Source organism: Chenopodium album, chromosome 2 (genome assembly GCF_948465745.1).
Source record: "Chenopodium album chromosome 2, dcCheAlbu1.1, whole genome shotgun sequence".
Classification (NCBI taxonomy): domain Eukaryota; kingdom Viridiplantae; phylum Streptophyta; class Magnoliopsida; order Caryophyllales; family Amaranthaceae; genus Chenopodium; species Chenopodium album.
In genome coordinates, this window is record NC_137835.1 from 78,722,357 (window position 1) to 78,743,450 (window position 21,094).

The 21,094-nt window shown below is 30.9% G+C and overlaps 1 protein-coding gene across 2 annotated transcripts; it reads left to right on the top strand.

Moving 5' to 3' along the window:
- The first annotated feature begins 16,471 nt into the window (after positions 1 to 16,471).
- Positions 16,472 to 18,974, top strand: LOC145601805 (glutathione S-transferase U9-like). Of its 2 annotated transcripts, XM_081657884.1 has the most exons (3): positions 16,472 to 16,639; positions 16,977 to 17,312; positions 18,243 to 18,974. In XM_081657884.1, the coding sequence occupies exons 2-3, from the start codon at positions 16,989 to 16,991 to the stop codon at positions 18,606 to 18,608; spliced, it is 690 nt and encodes a 229-aa protein (XP_081514010.1). In that variant the 5' UTR covers positions 16,472 to 16,639; positions 16,977 to 16,988; the 3' UTR covers positions 18,609 to 18,974. The 2 variants fall into 2 exon arrangements, with proteins under 2 accessions (XP_081514010.1, XP_081514018.1); XM_081657892.1 differs by lacking the exon at positions 16,472 to 16,639 and having other exon boundaries at positions 16,656 to 17,312.
- Positions 18,975 to 21,094: the final 2,120 nt, after the last annotated feature.

Below are 21,094 nucleotides of genomic sequence, written 5' to 3' on the forward strand. Positions count from 1 at the left end.
AGGGCACGTCTTCACTCTCGAAGAAAGAAATCAAAGAAAGAACTTTTTTGTCCTCTATAAAGAATTCTTCAAAAAATTATGAACTTAATCTTTTCAATAAAGCACGTACAATACTTTTGTTTTTACGAGACAGTTCTAGCACAAGAAAATCGAATGAAGTAGAAACATAGTCCCAGTAAAGGGAATTCAAGGGCGATATTCTTCTCCAATTTGAATTTTGCTCATGTCTCGGATGAATTTAAGGACATATTCAAAAAAAATTTGATCGCCAATTCCATGATTATTAGTTCATTCCATATTGGACCATCATTACTCAATTTTATTAGAATCAAAAGCATGTATAATATAATATAACCCTATTCCGGATGAGGATCATCATCGGTCGTCACCATAGATCACCACCGTAGCATGCCAGTATTTTTGTTTTTTAGGCCGCATGCCAGTATAGTAAGTCTTTTATTTTATTTTATTTTACGTTACAAATGTCTGTCGTCAGAGACGGCAACACCACCAGTGGAGATGTCTTCGTAAGATAATATGAACTCCTCGATTAGAGTGATTTTCATTGATCATTATTTATAGGGTTACAATGAGAAACCTAATCGTATTAGGTAACATAAGATATGTACAGATATCAAAGATAATTTTATACAAAATATATCCTAAACCTAAGATGAGAATATTCTATGGATATTCTCTATCATACCCCCGCAGTTGGAGCGGGAGAAAATCGGATGCTCAGACTGCATCTGAATCTGAATCACGCATCGAGAGGTAAGGATTGTATGGTAACCCATGATCAAAAGGGAAGTAGTAGACATGTGCCGGTGATGACGATGAGAAGCAACATCCACAACCTACATAGAGTAGAGATAAGCACTGCTAGGCCGGAGGAGAAGGAGAAGAGCCGCACACAGACTTGGGCTAAGTTGCAGATCCAGAGAATGAAGAAGCTAAGGGATCAAACCATCATCGGAAAGAAGACACAACACTACTACGTGAAATCACAGTTGAAGAAAAACAAATAAAATTGCGCAAGAAAAAGTAGATTAAATTCCACCGTTTGAAATTAATCAATTCTCAAAAGATCGAGAAACCTAGGTAGCAAGAATCAATACTCCACAAAGATTCCAAGTGCTGCAACAATAAGAAGAGCCAACTTGATAGCAAAAGAGATGTGCAAAAGTTGACCTTATTCTGGTATACCACCACCAAAACAAAATCTATGTGATTATGTGTAGAAAAATCAATAGGGCAATGTAAGAATCATTGTTGGTCATGAGGAGGTGGAAATAGAGTGCGGCACATGGATTAGGTTGGCAGATATGGTTACTGCCAGTAGTGGGAGGCGGTAGTGTATGCGATTGTCACCAATGATAGAGGCGGCTTTCGTGGTTGCTACTATCGGTGGAAGGCGTAAGGCTACATAAAGATTTTTTTAAAAAAAAAAACTTTGAGAAAAGAAAAAAAAAATCTATATGTGTGTGTTTGCGGAAGCATAAAAAATTTGTGTATATCCCGCCGATGGGTTTAATTTTCTAACCCACTGGTAGGGTGAGAATTTTTGTATATGATCCCAAGATCTCACCTAAGCTGTGATACCATGTAAGATAATGTAAACTCCTTTATTATAGTGATTTCCATTGATCATATTTATAGGGTTACAATGAGAAACCTAATCATATTAGGTAACATAAGATATGTACAGATATCAAAGATAATCTTATACAAAATATATCCTAAACCTAAGATGAGAATATTCTATGGATATATTCTCCATCATAATAAAAAGTAAATCCAAACAGCTCGGGAATAATCATCAACAATGGTCGGAGACAACACGTCTCCATTATTGTCACTTCATTCTCTCGAAATTACAACCATTAAACCGTTAGACAAAAATTTCGTCTTATACACCCCTCTCACATCCCTCGAGACAAAAATTCCGTCTTATACAAAATATATCCTAAACCTAAGATGAGAATATTCTATGGATATTCTCTATCAATCTTATCCATGGTAGAGCCATCTCTCCCACAGTGTGGAGTTGTGGACGTATAATGGAGATTTCCCTACCCGTGGTAGAGACATCGCGACATACATCTCTACCATGGGTAAGAAGTCTCCGACTAATGTCTACCGCCTTTTTTTTTTTGAAAAATTTTAAAATCCGAAATTAATTCCTAATGTAAGCATTTGAATTAGAAATTAGTCTGTTTATTAGTTTTTTTTATCTAATTAATAAATGTTAAATTTTAAGTAAATGTTTAAGATAATAATAAAAAAAATAATCACAAAAACGTATGGACGTTTGCATAAGATGTTCGTGCCACGGTATGGAACTATATGGACATCTGTAGGAAATGTCCATACCACGGTAAAGACGTCTCCTACAAATGTCTGGTCCGTTGTGTGGACATTTGCAGGAGATGTATGTACTACAGAATAGACATTTGTAGGAGATGGGCATCTCCCATCTCCCACAGATGTCCATATTGTGGTGTAGACGTCTTTAACAAACATCTTGATTAGAATTGAAAATTAAAGGAGGGTGGTGATGGCCTGGTGTGGTGGCGGTATGGTGACGGTGGCCGGGTTATTACTCGTGGTGGCAATCTAGATGATGTGAAGTGGTTAGTTTGAATTTTGTGGTTTAATTTGAAGGTGAGTAGGGATGAGGAAGTAATAACAATTGAAAACAAGGGTAAGACGGTCATTAGCAATGTGTGTCTGAGTAATATTTTGTCGTCAAATAGAAGTAGCAATTTATTAGTTATAAATAACAATAAATTCGAAGGGCGTATTCAGTTCAATTCAGTTCATTTTAGTTAAGCTTCTAATTTCCTTCTCTAAAAAAAATATTCAGTTCAATTCAGCTCAGTTCAGCTCCAATTAGTTCAGTTCATTTTAGTTTTCAGTTCAACTCACTTCAATAAATGTAAACAGACCCTAATAATACTCCACCTTAAATCAATACGAAGTATGATACATCTGTACAACTTAAAAAATTGAAGAAGGTTTAGTTATATTTTTCACGTGCTTAATTAATAAATGTAAGGTAATTGTGTGACAGGTACAATGACCATATATTACAATTTACAAAGCACATTAAAAATAATGAATGCTCAGACTCTCGAGTACGAAAATTTGTGAACTAAAAAATTTTAGGGTTTTTTTTTCTCTTATGTTAGCAGTGAAAACAAGTCAGAAGCTAGGTCCTAGCCTCGATTATAGACACTAGCAGACTTACAACATAGACGCATACTCCACAGAGACACAGAACACACCAACAATACAGAAATTTTAGGTGTTAATGTGCTATACACGGAGTATTTATTTAGATGTTGACATGTACTCTATGGTTTTGGCCCTTTTGGGTCGTAATTACCATCCATGAAGGGTATTTCCTAAATTATAAGATAAAGAGGTGTATTTCCTTAACGTTATAAAGCCATTATAAAGCATTTTAACTAGTGTATCCGTAGTGCTCATGCATAGGATAACATATTTTTTTTGGATGCCCACCCGGTTTACTGGAGCTTAGCTCCGACTACGACATCCGGATCCAACTCAAGAGTTTCTGCATACGGTGAAGCTCGAACCCAAAACCTCCCTTAAGCGACATCAAGTTGCTTACCACTTAAGTCAACTCTTGTTGGTGCATAAGATAACATAATATGTCTATTCAAAAAAAAAAAAAATAACATAATATGTATATTTAGATATAAAATATTGATACTTTTTCATTATCAACTTTTTATAATTTTTACTTTTACACAGTTATAGATATTTAACATATAAAATGTGCTTTAGGATGCGTAATTTCATCTTTATTGCAATATTATTGGAACGGAGAAAGTATTATTAAGTTGTAAGAGAATTTCAAAAATGAAACTCTAACTTATTTATAAAAAAAAAAAAAAAAAAAAAACGGGCGAAAATAATAACTCTAACTTATAAAAAAAGGCATGAAGGGAGTATATATGAATTTATCTATGTAATTATTTTTACATTATCTATTAAATTGAAAAAACATTTTGATCTTATATGGACCCCAGAACCCTTTTCATTTAAAGTCATTTAAGCTAAAAAAAATTAGTCATTTAAGCTTGGCCCTAATCCTGACCCTGACCCTATTATCAATTTATCATTGGACTATCCTACCTAATAGGGGTGTCCATAATTTGGATAAAAACCGAAATCCAATCCAATCCAAACCGAATTATCAATTCGGATCGGATCCGAACTTTAAATCGGATCGGATCGGATTGAGATTTTTTGGAAATTCGGATTTTCGGATTGACCCTAATTGGATCCAATCCAAACCGAAAACCGAATTGTAAAATTAACCTTGTATAAATATGGATTTCTGTATATTTTGAAGTTTAGCTCAAATACTTACTACTACATAAAATAAATTAGAGAGACTATGTATTAATTAATTAATGACTTGACGTTGAGCTATTTATTTTAACCATGATTTTGAAGACTTTTATTTATTGTAAAGCTTTATTTTTATAATTGTATTAGGCGCTAAAAAAAAATGTATTATAATTCGGATTTTCGGATCGGATCCAAATAACTGAATTTTAATTCGGATTGGATCAAGAGAGAAATTCGGATCGGATCGGATTGAAAAATTGAAAACCGAATTATATTTCGGATTGGATCGGATTTGGACTAAATCAAAACCGAAAACCGAACGGACACCCCTACTACCTAATAACCAAATCTACTTGTGTCTGTTAACACATATAGGGAGTAGAGAGGGCAACGGATTGGATCCGAATGGATCTACATCCAGATCTGTTTTTGTACCCTAGATCAAGATCTGATCCGAATTCATCGGGTCTAAATTTTACAAATTCATATTCGTAAAAAAGGATATGGATCTACGGATCCGGGTCAAAGGTGGATCCATTGCCATCCTTAAAAGGGAGGGACGTAAACCCTCCGAACTTCCTAGAAGGCAACAAAGCAAATGGTAGATGAGAGAAACTGAGAAAGGGTGGTTTTAATTTATTCTACAGACTCTCTCTGTCTCCTTCAATGTGGAAGGCAAAAAGCAGGGTTCTACTTGTCGGCGTTTCATACGGATCGGAAGCAAATGCATGTCTTTTGACCTTACAATAAATGGGCTTTGGAGAATTAATGAACTGTAATATTCTACTTATGACTACATAGGATCTTGGCGACATTTTGTTAGAGATATCGGAAAATATATGTGTGATATATTTTCCGTAGATATCATTTAAGAGAATAATATATTTAACACATAGTCTTATATGTGGTTGGCCACACCGTGTGGCCAGCCACTATAAGGGTTACTTTGCTAGTGTAATGAGGCTACTTAATCAGTGTTAAAGGGGTTACTTCATCACTGTTATAGAGTTACTCGATCAGTGTTACAGGGGTTACTTGATTGGTATTACTGGGGTTACTTAATCAATGTTATAGGGGTTACTTTAAGTGGTCACACGGTGTGATCGGCCGCACACAAGACAAGCTGTATATTTAATTAGGATATTTATGTTAAGATATTATTTTGAGAATATATCTTTAGGGTTTATGGTTAGACGTATATCTTTTAGGAAGATTGTTTCCTATCTTATGAGCTTAGGTTTTGTGTAAATACTCAAGCCATTGATGAATAATAATCAAGCCATTCATTCTATCTTCTCCCTAATTTATCATGGTATCAAGAGCAGGTTAAATCTTGGGACCGCTCACAAAAATTTTCCCCCCTGCCGGTGGGTTAGAAAATTTTTCTCACCGGCGGGATTCATAAATTTTACCGAAAAAATTCCGCTGTGCAAATTTATTTTTTTGTGAGTTGATTCGAGCATGATTTTGCTCTTTTGGATATGAGTTTGGTTTTACTCTAAAAGACCAATAAGAGAATTGAGTGTGGTTTACTCTGAAAGACCAATAAAAGATTTGAGTGTGGTTTACTCTGAAAAACCAAGATTTGAGTGTGGTTTACTTCGAAAAACCAATAAAAGATTTGAGTGTGGTTTACTCTGAAAAACCAATAAAAGATTTGAGGGTGGTTTACTCTTGAAAAACCAAAATTTGATTGGAGCTCGGTTTTGCTCTAGAAAAACCAAAAATTGTTATATTTACAGGTTCGAAAAGAATGACGTTCCTGTTTGATTGAAGACTGATGAGTTCGAAAAGATGAACGTTCTCATCATTGAAGAATGTTTTTTTTTTTGAAGGGGGCATCACAAGAGTGTGCATCTCGACTTCAACAAAGTGAAGAATTTCCAATCGCAACGTTCGTGTTACTGCCGTTACGATTGCGGGAGGGTGTTAGAGATATCGGAAAATATATGTGTGATATATTTTCCGTAGATATCATTTAAGAGAATAATATATTTAATTAGGATATTTATGTTAAGATATTATTTTGAGAATATATCTTTAGGGTTTATGGTTAGACGTATATCTTTTAGGAAGATTGTTTCCAATCTTATGAGCTTAGGTTTTGTATAAATACTCAAGCCATTGATGAATAATAATCAAGTCATTCTATTCTATTTCTCTCTAATTTGTCACATTTTTACCATTTGGAGGATTAAATCAATTCGGCAAATAGGGAAGGATTTTATTTAGAGCAAGATTAGCGCAGTCTCATCTTAAGATTTTAATTCATTGTCACATCAGCTTTTTAGATTAAATTTAATTATTTTTCTACTTTATAATTATGTAAGACTCCTTAAGACTGGATAAAATTTATCTCTTCAACCGCTCAGACTCATTTTTTACATATAAATTAAATTATTAAATTTTTTTAGAATTAAAAAAAATTAATTGAGTGCTAAATTGAGTCTGAAGTTGAGTCTTGAATTTTCAAGACTCCACTTCAGATTTTATTAAGACCAAACTTCATAAATGCTTTAAAATAATAAAGTCTTGTTTTAAGACCACAAAATTAGAAAATGATGATGTCATCTGAAATCTTAAGACCTAGGGCTAATCTTGCTCTTACTGTGTCTGTTCTATTATTAAGGTAGGAAGGGACCAAACGCAACAAACACATGATCTTGCTGTTACTTATGTTTCTTTTTTTGTTGTTCAGTTTTCACTTCCTCCGTCTCTAAATATCAAACACGGTCAATATTGCACACATGTCAATGCACTCTTTTGACTTTATTTTTATATGGTTAAATATAAATAAAAATTATTTCAAAAATTTTATTATAAAACTTTATATTAATACCTAAACATATTTTATGATAAGATATGTTTTTTTACGTTATTAAAAAATTTATAATCAAAGCTAAATATATAAATAGTGAAAAAAGTTCAATATATATTCTTAAACGAAGGGAGTACTTACAAAAACCCTTCCTAAAACACCGACAACATCAACAAATAAAAATAAGCGTACATATAATGAGACAGTTTATTCCCTACAACGAAAACAAGAAACAACGCTCTAAAAGCTACTCCCTCCCTCTTTTTTGTAGTTCCCATTTGAAAATTTGACACTATTCATAATATGAGAAAATCTTCTACATTACTCTTAATATATACGAAGTAAGATATAACATAATCATATTGGGTTTTATTTGATTTGTCTCGATGAATAGATTATTAATATCCAATTGTTATATTTTTTAGTTTTAAGCAACTAACGATATTTATGGTAAAAATGTTATATTGACAAACATGCCTAGTCAAAATGAGAGCTATAAAATGGGGCGAATGGAGTATTAAATTTTGTACTCTTAGGCTCTTAGCACCAACATCATTATTTTTTTCCTTTGATTTCAAATCACTATATGTGTGGTTCTTAAGAGCAAGTTTAGCCCCAAGTCGCCTTAGGACTTGGATGTGACATCATTTTTGGTGGTACTCATTGAAAATGATGTCATTAAATTTTTGTTAAAACTCACTAACACTTACACAAATTTATCACTTTAGCCCTAAGACTTAAATATTTGACATATTATATGTAGAAAAGTGTAGCGAAAAAAAAAAAAAGAGATAATAAAAATAAAAGTAAGGTGTGAGTAGTGGGTCCCAATCTCAAGTCTTAAGTTGAGTCTTGCTTGAGTTTTTTGAAAAAAAATGAAAAAAATCTTAAGCATAAGTCTTAAAACTTAAAATGATGATGTCACCCCAAATCTTAAGACTTGGGGCTAAACTTGCTCTAAGCGGACTAAAGTGGAATCTTACTAAAGTACACACAACTACTTACAGATACCAATCATTCTTGGCACATAGCACCTATTTTTTCACACCTATTTCCTCTGTTCAAATTTTATTTTATTTTATTTTTTTTTTTTTGTCACGCTTGCTATTGCAAAACTTTAACTATTAATAACTTTAATTCTCCATAAGTAAAAATTATATATATATATATATATATATATATATATATATATATATATATATATATATATAGTACTTATTAAGACAAATTCAAAAAAATCGAACCTGGATTTTTTATTCTTACATATTATTCACAGAAGATGGTCAAAGGAGAGGTGGTGAATAGTGTAAAAGTCAAAGCGAGTCAAATAAATAGAACGGAGGAAGTATTTGTTTTGAAACAAATAGGATGGCTATTGACTAAGTTGCAAATATTAATATGAGAATTGAATAAAATATCATCTAATAGATAAATAATACCATCAAATATTTTTCCAATGGCACATATAAGTATGTAAAGTATATAAATTGTACATCAAATATTATACTAATGTGAGGCACAATAGTACTACTAAGACAACTCATAAATCCGCAAATATATCTCCTCTCACAATATGATGTATTTCTTTTACTCCCTCCGTTTTTTTTTAATTTATTTGTATTACTTTATAATGCACAAAGTTTTAGGAGATCAGAGTAATATAACATTATGAGTGGATGAATAAATTATTATACTACCTCCTATTTTTTTTAGTTGCAACTTTGGAATATTTTATATCTCACAAATAATAACCCAAAGTTACAACAAAAAAAAAAAAACGGAGGTAGTACTTCCTCCGTGTTTTTTTAAGTGACACAGTTTGACCGACACGTAGTTTTAGGATATTTTATTGACTTTAATAAAATAAGATGTTAGTTGGGTAGGTTGGAGGAGTGAGAAATGATAAAGTAAAAGAATGTGAGAGGAAGTGGGGAACATGAAAGGAGTGAGAAATGATGATAAAGTAAGAGGTAGTGGGGTGAAGATATATTATTAAAATGTAAGGAATTTCTAAAAGAGGAAATGTGTCACACTGTCACTTAAAAAAAAGGCCGTTTAAGGAAAGTGTGTCACTTAAAAAAACACGGAGGGAGTAGTAAAAGTAAGATGGGAACCAATAAAGAGAACATATGTGAAAGATGAAAGATACTTTTAGGGGACCATGGAAGAGAAAGAAATGATAAAATAATTTGAGTAAGGTTTAAAGTAAGAGAGAGAAATGATCGATAAATATATGGAGTTTTATAAAGTTACCAAATATAGAAGTGTTGCATTTAAAAAAACACCTAAATAGGGAAGTAATGCAAATAAAAAAAACGGATGAATGTTATGAAATATTTGTGGATATCGGATATCCTCCTTTGTATCATTTCGGAACAATCTAGATCTCGGGTTATCCAATCAAACCCTAATATATTGTATTTATATATACACCTTATCATATGGAATAAGATACACAGATTTATTCTCTCCTCAATTCTTCTCTTATTCCCTTTATTTCACAACACGTTATCAGCACCAAATCTAACCAAATGAGCATAATATCAAGGGAAGTCTTAGATTGTTAATCTCGATATTGGCAATCAAAGTAACCGTAAAATTCAATACGATGGACTCGTTTGATTGATTAACCGCAAATATTAATGCTGCCAAAGGTACGCTTATTTCTGTTTTTGACGACATGCTAAAATCATACTCTAGTAGTTATACACCTTTTGTATGTAAGCCACAATTAGAATTTAGAATTACATTATTGATGATTAATCGATTGAATGGATTACCTAGAGTATTAGATCTGATAGTCAAAGGTCCACATATGATTTATTATTTCATCAATTAATTTGTTCTGAATAATTTCTTGATTGATAATAATTTCTCGAGTGATAGTATCCTTGAAGATAAAATTTTGGATCAGATTTAATTTGGGCAATATTATATGCTGACAATGGTTTTCATCCATTCAAATTGCATAATTAATAATAATGACCATTACACCTCCTCATAATCTATGTATGTTTGTTGTTTCGTTTTGCCAGAGTATATTATATAGTTAAGCACAAATTTCATCTACTATATCTAATTGGATCCATGTTTAAGATTAAATAGTTTATATATATATATATATATATATATATATATATATATATATATATATATATATATATATATATATATATATATATATATATATATATATATATATATATTAGTCCGTGTCGCTTGGTATCTTTCAAATCATGTCATGATTTTGATGATAGGATTGACATAATCTTAGTGATAATATCTTGTTATTATCCTCCTTAATTATCTCCTATAAACTAGATGTACATATATTGTTGCTACCATTACTCCCTAGATTGACGTTGACTTATATTCTCAAGCTTTATGAAGGAAATTATCAATAAAACATTCTCTACACTTGTATCCTGTGTTGCTCGTACTTGATTATTCTTTAATTCACACACATGTATCATGAACTATATCCCAACACTGTTGCAATTATTAATCCTTTATGGATGTCATTATGTGTCAATTTTATTCTATGTCTAATGACTCGTGATGGCTACTTATGGCTACTTAGCATTGCTCTCATGATCTTATGTACCTGATATGGTTAATTATTCGATTTGTTTATAATTGTACCATGTATGCAGTAGCATTATACTTATAGTACTCTATTAAACCTATTACTTTCATTCATGGTTATGTGATTGGAGAGAGAGAAATGATTGAAAAAAAAAATTAGATAAATAAAACCGAGCAAGTATATTGTTTGCGGAATAGATGGTTTTATAAGCATGATTAAGTTATTATATGATGTTTCTTATATATGACATCAGATTTTTTTTTTATTATAAACTAGTCAACATCTGTTATGAATTACTGTAAAACTAGGATATAATTGTTTAGTATCTATGAGGAATTATAATAAATAGCATATAATTTAATTCATCAGTGTATCTTGACTATTATATAAGGTCACGCTCAACTATTATAATGAGTACGTGTTTTAAGTTTATGGACTAATCTTACTTGTAACTCCTTGATGATCACAAAATTACTTATATTGGTATACTTTACATGATGCATGTCATAATTTAATTGATCACATAAATATTTGTTGTTGACCTCGAATTATAGTACTATAGTATTTGTGTAAAGATAATTTGAGAAAAATCCTTTCTTTACTAAGTAGATGTTCAGAGATTTGATTGATAAATAATTATAATGGTTAATAACCATGACACCGCTATTATATGAGATACTTATGATTTACTTTGAAGTGGATAATAAGACAAGGAGTGTATTACTAGTAATTTTATTTCCTTAAGTATAATATGAAAACATACATGTACATGATGACTTACAAATGTCCAACAATAGTTTCTAAGGTATGTTGTTGGCTATATTATCCTCCGTAAGCAAAACCAATGTATGTAAAGTGAAAATAAATACATAAATAAATACTTTGAACAATCGATATATTATTATATGGTCTTTGAGTGGATATCCTTGATTCCAACTTTGGGTTAAAAGTGGAGATCCTTGATCCCAACTAGACTATTAGCTCATTCCCAGAAGTGAATGAACAATCTCAAGATTGAAACAATAATAATAATATAAGCATGTTTGCGTGATGTTATTTTGATATAATTCATTGAAAATTCATGAGAATTACCAAAACGATTACATATATTAGCTATTTGAGCAAGAAATAGTGTTATGAGTTCAAGAAATTAATCCACGACATTACTTGTGAGCAGCTTATTTAAAAGTATATTTATTATGCCCACACTTATAAGAGATTAATGTGATTAATATAATTGGGCTAGAGAAAAATAATAACTTTGCTTTGTTTGATACATGCATTGCTAAAAGAATTTATGGCTTGAGAAGAAGATGGATTTAAAGATTGTTGGACTAGTTTTATACCCCCATATGCAAGGAGTAGGGGGAGATAGTGTTTATTCCACTGTTTTTATGTAATCCTTGCACATGAATAATTAAATATGTTAATGGTCAGTTTGGTACATACACTAGCCTAAACATCAATAATTTATTTAATAGAGGTGACCACATGATAATCAAATATTTAGCATGATACCATCCTGAAGATGGATATGAATAAATGTCATTACCTATATAATAGCTATAAATGTACATATTAAGTTGATGTCCTAGGTGGACAAGATCAGTTGCTATTGAACTAGCACACCTGAAGTGTGGTAATGCAAAAGGTTACAACGATAAGAATCCTTGGAACAGGAAAGAAGCACTAATTGACAATGACAAATTTGAGAAAGCTAAGTGACACATTTTATGTATATCCTGAAGAGATCATTTCTAATACATTAAAATGTGATATGATTATATAAAGTACTCTAGAAGAGTATAAAATGTTGTCTAACAAGGTTAACATGTATCAAGATTACAATCAATGCTCCAGTGGAGTATGAGTATTAGTTAATTGTCTTGCCAATTGTAGAAAGAAACACACTGGTGTACTTATATCACATCATTTTCATGGCCATGCATAAAGTATCTCTAATAAGGTGATCACCAATATTATAAAACTGATCATAATTTAAATACTAAAGCAAAAGTGATTGGATGTGATAATTAATAATTAGGCCATCCGGGGTTTAATAAATTCCCGTTATGAAAACCTAAAGTTTCATTTGATATGAAAGAAATAATGTGCTGGCGCTCTCTCATGTTAAATATATGAAATAAATTGAATGGCAAGACATAACATTGAGATTGAGCTATATTTAGATTGTGATTTTTAATAGTTTGTGTAAAAAGAAAAGTTCAAGAGATAATATATTGGTCAATCTGAATAATTGGTGACCAGAAGTTCACTAGAATAATTTATATGTTGACAAATATTAGGTGACCAAAAGCTCACCACGTACAAATTATATGTGAAAGTTTTAAGTAACTAGTGTTACTATCAATGTTCCTACTGATCCCGAAGATCACCACCTAGTGAAATTACAAAAAAAAAAAAAAAAATTTATATTTGTATAACAATTCTCTTGATTGGGGCTATTGTATGTCAGCACATAAGAAATAGAAAAGAAGGAAATTCAACTGCACAACATATGTCTCCCCATTGATGTTGAATTATTGATCTCCTGAAGAGAACAAATTGTGAAAGATTTAATAATAAATACATATGTATTATGCAATGTATAGTTAATGAAGAAATAATTTAAAATTGCTCTCTAGAAGAGATAAAAGATTGTTTTAATATAATTATTCTGAGAGATAAATTTTGTTGATTATGATCCTCCCATGAAATGAATTTTATTGTAAATTTGTATACTAAGTTGGTGAAGAACTGTGATGCCCCTATATATGAGATATTTTACCAACTTAGGGGGAGAATTGGAGTAAGTTGGCAAAAAAATTAATTAAACTGATGATCCCTATATAAATAATGGTAATTTGAAATGTTTTCTAGCCAACTTTCGTCCATATGCTATCAAGATATGTTGCACATTTATGATTTGATTTGTATTCAGTTATGACTCATGTTGCATAGCGTTGAAGATACATTTTGGTCATATTAATTATGTGTATACATTGAGATAAAATCTTGCCAATTGTACTTGAATCACTACACCTGAAGTGTAGGTTGTATATGATCGGTTCCAAAATAAAGATATGTTTAATAGATATGATATTTGGCAAGATAGTGCAGTTAACACTAATAGTGTAATAGTATATAAATACCAAAGTGAATGAAATACCCTAAAAGTGGTATAGATATCTGAATTATTATTATAGATGGCCTATGATGTAAGAAAAATTATGATGGTACCAATGAAAAATGTATTCAGATATCATTGTCAAAATACCATGCAAATTAAAATTGTACCTTGAGGAATTATATGATGATACCGGTATATGATGGAACCGATAAATAATGCATATGCATGATATAATGGACTAGTGAATAAGGGATCTGGAATATATGTCCATTTTAATGTCGACATGATGATAATAATAAAAGTTTATCATGGACCAGAAGTCCAAAGAAATATGGATTTTTAAAATCCACACTGTACAGTGTCTTGCATTATTTCGAGTCTTATTTATGTTCATATGCATGTGTGAGTCTTAGGTTATTGGATTATTCATTGCATATGTTCGAAGTTGTAAATGCATTACTCATTGTATAATTTGTTTATCATATTTTTATATATCATATTGCATGCTTTATTTTCTATATAATAATTGTGGTGTATGTCAATGTTCATTCTAAGTATAGTAAGACATATTTACAACTTTGATGGAAAATTAGAAAGAAATACTTATGTTCCTATGGGATTATACTTGTGATGAAAATATTGAAAACGTCGATTTAATAACATGTTGTGAATCATGTAAGAAGAGTTCTTGAAGAACTTATATACGACGTTTTTAAATAATCAGCCCTACAAATTTTTGAATATTACAATTATCAAACTCTTGAAAATTTTATGTGACTACATCATTGACATCTCAACCTGAAGTTTGAGTATATAAGAGTTAGTGAGATTTACTAGCTATTTCTATACGTAGAAAAATTATCGTGTAGTTAATTATGAAACTTCTAAAGAAACGGGATACTTATGCGTGAGACTGTTTCTTATGGTCCAGAAGAACCATGATTAATGTATATAATTGCATATGTTATATTATAATTCATATGAGATTATATGTCAAGTTTTGTCTATTAATGAATGTTTGATCAAATAATAATTATCAATTTCTATTATTAACGACTTCCAGAAGAAGTCATAACTGCATAAGTTTAATTTTTAGAGATAAACACAAGTATGGTGAAATGAAGACATTTCACATGTTCACGTGAAGACCTGAAGAATTGAAGATACAACTTCAACTTAGGAGAGTCGAAGATCAACGGATGATACTTTACTTACTACATATTAGAAGATATCCAAACATATTGGATTCATCGTTGCGGTACTAGAAGATCTCAAGTACAATTATGTATTCATCAGGGGGGAGAAAATACGCGCTGCACTCTTTTTCCCTTGACCATGGTTTTGTCCCAAATTGGGTTTTCCTGGTAAGGTTTTTAATGAGGCGGCATCTCGAGCGTATTACGAAGAATGATGTTCTCCTTTTCCTTCACTATGTTTTTATCCCACAGGGTTTTTCTTAGTAAGGTTTTAATGACAAGACGGGTTAAGAAGAAAGAAAAAACAACCAATTCAGGAAAAAACCTAGAAGGACTACCACATTAACAAACGACGATGACGAGCCTGGGTTGCGCGCCAACCAATGAGTCGGAGCCACCCACTGACGAGGAACCTTCCGGAGAGCACAAGTACGTAGAAAACCGAGTTATAAAATCCCTGATGTCTTGAAGCAACCATAAGCATGAAATTGATCAAAGTAAAGTAAAATATGTAAGGTCGACTATAATTCATTCAGGTTTTTCTTAGGAGTTTACACCACTATTAGAGCATCTCCAATGGTTCAATTATAAGGACTTGCTTGCTATTTAAATAAAGTTCCTAGCTACATGCTTGCCATTAGAGAATAAAAAATTGAGCAACATGCAAGCAACTGTAGCCCAACCAAGCTACATGCTTGATTGAAAAAAAGACAAATAATCTCCACTCATATTGTTACATGTGTATAATTATCTATTATTTTTTAAAATTTTATATTTTGCAAACTACAGTATGTTGTGGCTTACCATTGGAACAATTTGTTGCTTAAAAAGTGTTGTACGGAGTAGCTTAGAAATTGATGTGGAAAAGCAAGCTACAAAGCATTGTAGCTTGCCATTGGATATGCTCTTAGAGTACGGAGTATTAGATTATTTGCAACGATCATTTTTCCTCTCTACTTTATGTCAAATCGTTGCAAATAATATGTAGCAGAGGTAGTATAAACATAATAATCAAACCTTACAATTTAGAATACTTAATTAAGAAATATATTTTCCTAAAAAAACACATGTTTTGCTACTTATTTTATAAACAGAATAATCAAAGCTTACAATTTAGAATACATAATTAAGAAATATACTTTCCTCAAAAAAAAAAAAAAAAAAAAAAAGGAAATATATTGGTTTCTCTCTCTCTCTCTCTCTTTTTTTTTAATATATACATTTACATAAGCTTTGTTATGTGTAAAAAAACCTAATGTTTTTTTTTTTTTTCGTAAAAAAAAAAAAAAAATTACACATTTTAAAATCACCGGGTCAAAAATAGCACAGGGCCCCTGAAATTGAATGAGACGGCCCTGGGTAAAGTAGATTTCTCTACTCTTACTTCTCTATTATTCTATTTATAGTATGTTTGTTTATATTATTTTCATACTATTGCTCATCAAAGAATAGTATAACATGTACGGTTGTCCATAATTCATTTAGAATTTTTCAAGAGTTTTGGCCTCTACTCCGTATTAGTTAAGGTATTCTTCTCTACTATCACTTCTCAAGTCTTTAAACCTAGCTAGCATATTTTGGATCGATATTCCATATGATTTTTATACTTGCACATTTTATGTTGACTATTTTTTTATTTTAATTTATTTATTCAATTTTTTTTTTTTTTTTTGAAGGCATTTTATGTTGACTATTATTCATGGGGTCACATATATCAGATTATCAAGATCTCTAATGAAAACAAAAATAATCTATATAAATTTGAATATTTGATGTTCTTTCCCTTTTTCATTATTGTCTTTACAAATTTATTTTGTTGCTTACACTTTTTATTGATGAATTTCTATCATTGATGGAAGCTAGGAAAAGAAAGGGATGGAAGATGAAAAGAAGGTGGTACTCCATGGTTTTTATGCTAGCCCTTACGCTAGATGGGTTAAGATTGCCCTTAAAATCAAGGGCATACCCTATGAATATGTTGAAGAGAACTTGAAAAAGAAGAGCCAAACGCTACTTGAGTATAATCCTATACACAAGAAAGTTCCCGTACTTGTTCATAAAGGAAACCCTATTTCGGAGTCATTGGTGATCCTACAATACATCGATGAAACTTGGAAGAATTCTCCTCATCTCTTGCCATCATCCGATCCTTATTTAAGGTCTATGGTGCGGTTTTGGGGAGATTTTATGCTGAATCTGGTACATACTTTATAATTTCATATTATTTGATATATGGCGTAAACATAACATGTGTTTTTGTTCTATATGTATTCATTACCACTCAATAGCAAATTTATCTTTTTTGTTCGTTGGGATCAATATGCACGTGAATACACATTATTCTAAAGGTTATGCACTTATGCGCAGTTGGTCCATGAAACATTACAATCTTTTATTAGTAAATTAAATTTAGCTATCAGGAAAAAAAAAAAATTAAAAATGCAACTAACCACCATAATTTTTGGATGATTGGTATTACGTATTAATAATGATGGTAAAGTGTTCGTACAAACATCATGTAGTCAGCCTCAAGGCAATAATCAGCAATCAAAAGGAAATTTGTCAAAAAAAAAAAACTTTTTAAATCCTTGTTGTCAAAAAAAAAAAAAAAGTTGTAAAAAACCACTCAATTTAAATCTTAATTATATTGTAATTCATCACCTGCAAGAAAATGAGTTTCGAATATTAACGATTTAATGGCCATTTGTTCATTTATTGGTGGCAAATTATGACAAAAAATTTGTATTATGTGGTCTTTTACAACATTAATTAATTTAAAAGGTGATCACAAAAATAAGGATTTAAAAGGTGTTTTTTCACAAAATTTCCTTGTCAAAACGATAATTGTAATTGATTGGCAATAACTCCTAAGCTAATAGGTAATAAGATGAATCAATTTCTTGTTATTGATACTACTTTATGTTATTAAAAAAAATTGACACATTTTAACTTTTTATTTGTACTAATCATATATTAGCTTTGACCATATATATCTGAGATTACCATGTAAAAATGTAAGATAGCGCACTTGAATTTATTTTTGTGTTATGAATTGGATGTGTGTGCTAGCTATTTGATGAGCTAATTATATTATACCTAACTATTACATGCATGTAAAACGTACAACAGATTGAGATGTCTTTGAAGAAGGTTATAGCAAGTAGTCAAGGGATTGAAGAAGAAAATAGCATAAGTGAAGTCCAAATGAAGTTAAATATTCTAGAAGAAAACATGAAGGTTATATTTCCATGTGATGCACCTTCTTGTAATGAAGAAATGGGGATGCTAGACATATTATTATGCGCTTTCCCAAGCATTATCAAAGCCATGGAAGATGCCATCAATTTGAAGATAATGGAACCAGAAAATTATCCTTTGATTACCTCAAGAATGGCATCACTTTTGGGCCTCAATGTGGTAAAAGACACTGCCCCATCTCATGAGAGGTTGGTCAAATTTTTCCGAGCTTATAGGAAATTGTGTTACAATTTCTAAGTGCAATTCACTTTTTGGGTATTTGGAAAGCCATAAGAGCGAGCGGTGAGAATCGATCCCAAGACCTCCGTCCTGACGTGGAAACAAGAGGGGAACGGAGATCTAACCACTTGAGTTATCTCTTACTCTCATTGCAATTCCTTGTTGCTTGATGTATTGTGTATTTGTGACTTGGATTAATAATAACAGACAATTACGTCTTTAATTAATGTCTTCGCGGTTAGTTAATCAATAATAAAGCTTGTACAATAAGTCAGTTTCATAATAACTCTGATTATTATTGTACTATAAATTGATTGGTCTCATATATCATTGCGAGATTGGTATGTATGACTTTTTAAAATTTCAAATGTAATTTAATTAGCTACTTAACAAAACCAATTTCATGGTAATTTTTCTTAATTTCTACTGCCAAAATTTAGGTTAATTAACTAATTAAATATTTGGAATTTTGGAATTTTTCTTAATTTCTAAAATTTTTTGTCAAATATAGACTGCTTTTGAAAATAACTACTCCGTAATTTTTAAAACTTTTTTTTTTTTTTGAAAGAATTTTTAAAACTTTTTTCATAAAACAAACCATATCATATTTTATTATTTTCATATTTTCTCTCCTCCAATTCTCTTCACTACTTTTGCTTTTTATAATTTTTCTTCACTAGTTTTGTTTTTTATACAGTAATTTTTTTTAATATTCTTCCACCTTCCCCACTACCTTCATATCTTATTACTTTCTCCAATTTCTTCTACAATTTCACACATGAAAAAATGGAGTAAGTATTTAAAAACTGAGGGTATATATCCGTTACTACACAACATCTTAGACATTCTTCATTACACAAACTTTAAGAAAAATGTAGTGGATTAATTTATTGAATTGTTTATACTCGTACTTTATTTAGGTAAAGTCGGTATGATAATGTAAGTGGAGTGTAGTGGGAGTGGATGCAAATTTTATTGAAATGAGTAAATTAGTAGGCCTTACTGGGTCATTCAAATTGATTACTATAATAGATGGTCTAATTTCATTTTTAATAATGTGTCGTATACTATTTAGGGCATCCACAATATAACAAACCGGTTTGTTCACTTGACACGTCATCATTACACAAACCTTTTCCCTAATAAATCTTTTATCAACAATAGATAAACCTGAAGTTATATAAACGGAGGGTTGAGAGACAATAAAGCCATGTCTCACAAGGGTAATATAGGCATTTCAGGTGTCAATTTAAAGTTGTCTCATTGAGCAATCAAATGATATCACTGGAGTTTCAGTGGTACAAAATACTCTCAGTGTTACAAAATATAGTCTCAGTGGTACTTCAAAAAGTTCATCTGGAGTTTTAGTGGAACAAATATAAACTCAGTGGTAGTGGTCCCCAAAATTTTTTGTCCGTTTTTGCTCATGATACATGTCTGAAAAGTTTTAGTAGGGCCCACACTACCTTTTTCACTCTTCCTATCACTCTCCTCCTTTCTATCTCTTCCTTATATTTTTATGTTAATTTTAATGATTGTGAGATATTTTCATTTGTCTCACAACCCTTGATTTATACTTCCTCATATAAACCTATTTATAGGTTTATGTAAAGGACCCACTATCAATACAACTAATTAAAAGCATCCAAACCAAAAGTAAAGAAAAAAAGAGTAAAGCTTAAAATTTTTGCCAACTAAGCAAGTACAAATCGGTTTGTCTACAAAACCTCTCCACAACAAACCTCAACCCACAACAAGAGGTTTGTTCACAAACCTCTAAATTGTTCTTACAAACCTCTAATTGCTATTGCCCTTACAAAAAATGTGTCAAATAGGGGATTAGCACCCAACATTTAAATTTTTCAACCATGTAATTCACTTTCTAGAATAGTACTCCATCCGTTTTTAAATACTTGCTCTATTTCTATTTTTTGCACTATTCATTTATCCTAGTTTGACTAATGTTTGTGATTTATACATAAGAAAAAAATATAGTCTTGTGGGTACTTGTTGGAATCATCTCAATGAATAGATTATTAATTTTAAATTATTAGAATTTATACTTATTGGTAATTAAAGATATTAGTAATCAAAGATTAACATCGGCACGTGTGTCCAAGATAAATAGAACAAGTATTTAAAAAGGGAGGGAGTAGAAAAAACCAACTTTTCTAAGACGGATTTCATATATGATGAAATCGTTAAAATACATTAAACAATACGTAGTATTACGTAAGAATATGTAAGTTCAGTAAAGTATATACCAATGTATTAGGATTGTACATTTGTACCCCACAACTATATAACTACTATAAGGTTATAAGATCAATCTCCATTAGAGGTAACTTGAGTATGAGTTTTTGGTCCAGTTTATATGTTTTTTGCAACAGGTACCTTCAATTCTCTTCCAAAGATATACGAATAAGATATATTTGCAATAATGAATAAACTCAAATGTAAAAGTCAATAGACTTAATGTAATAGAAGCCCACAAGCTAGCTGTA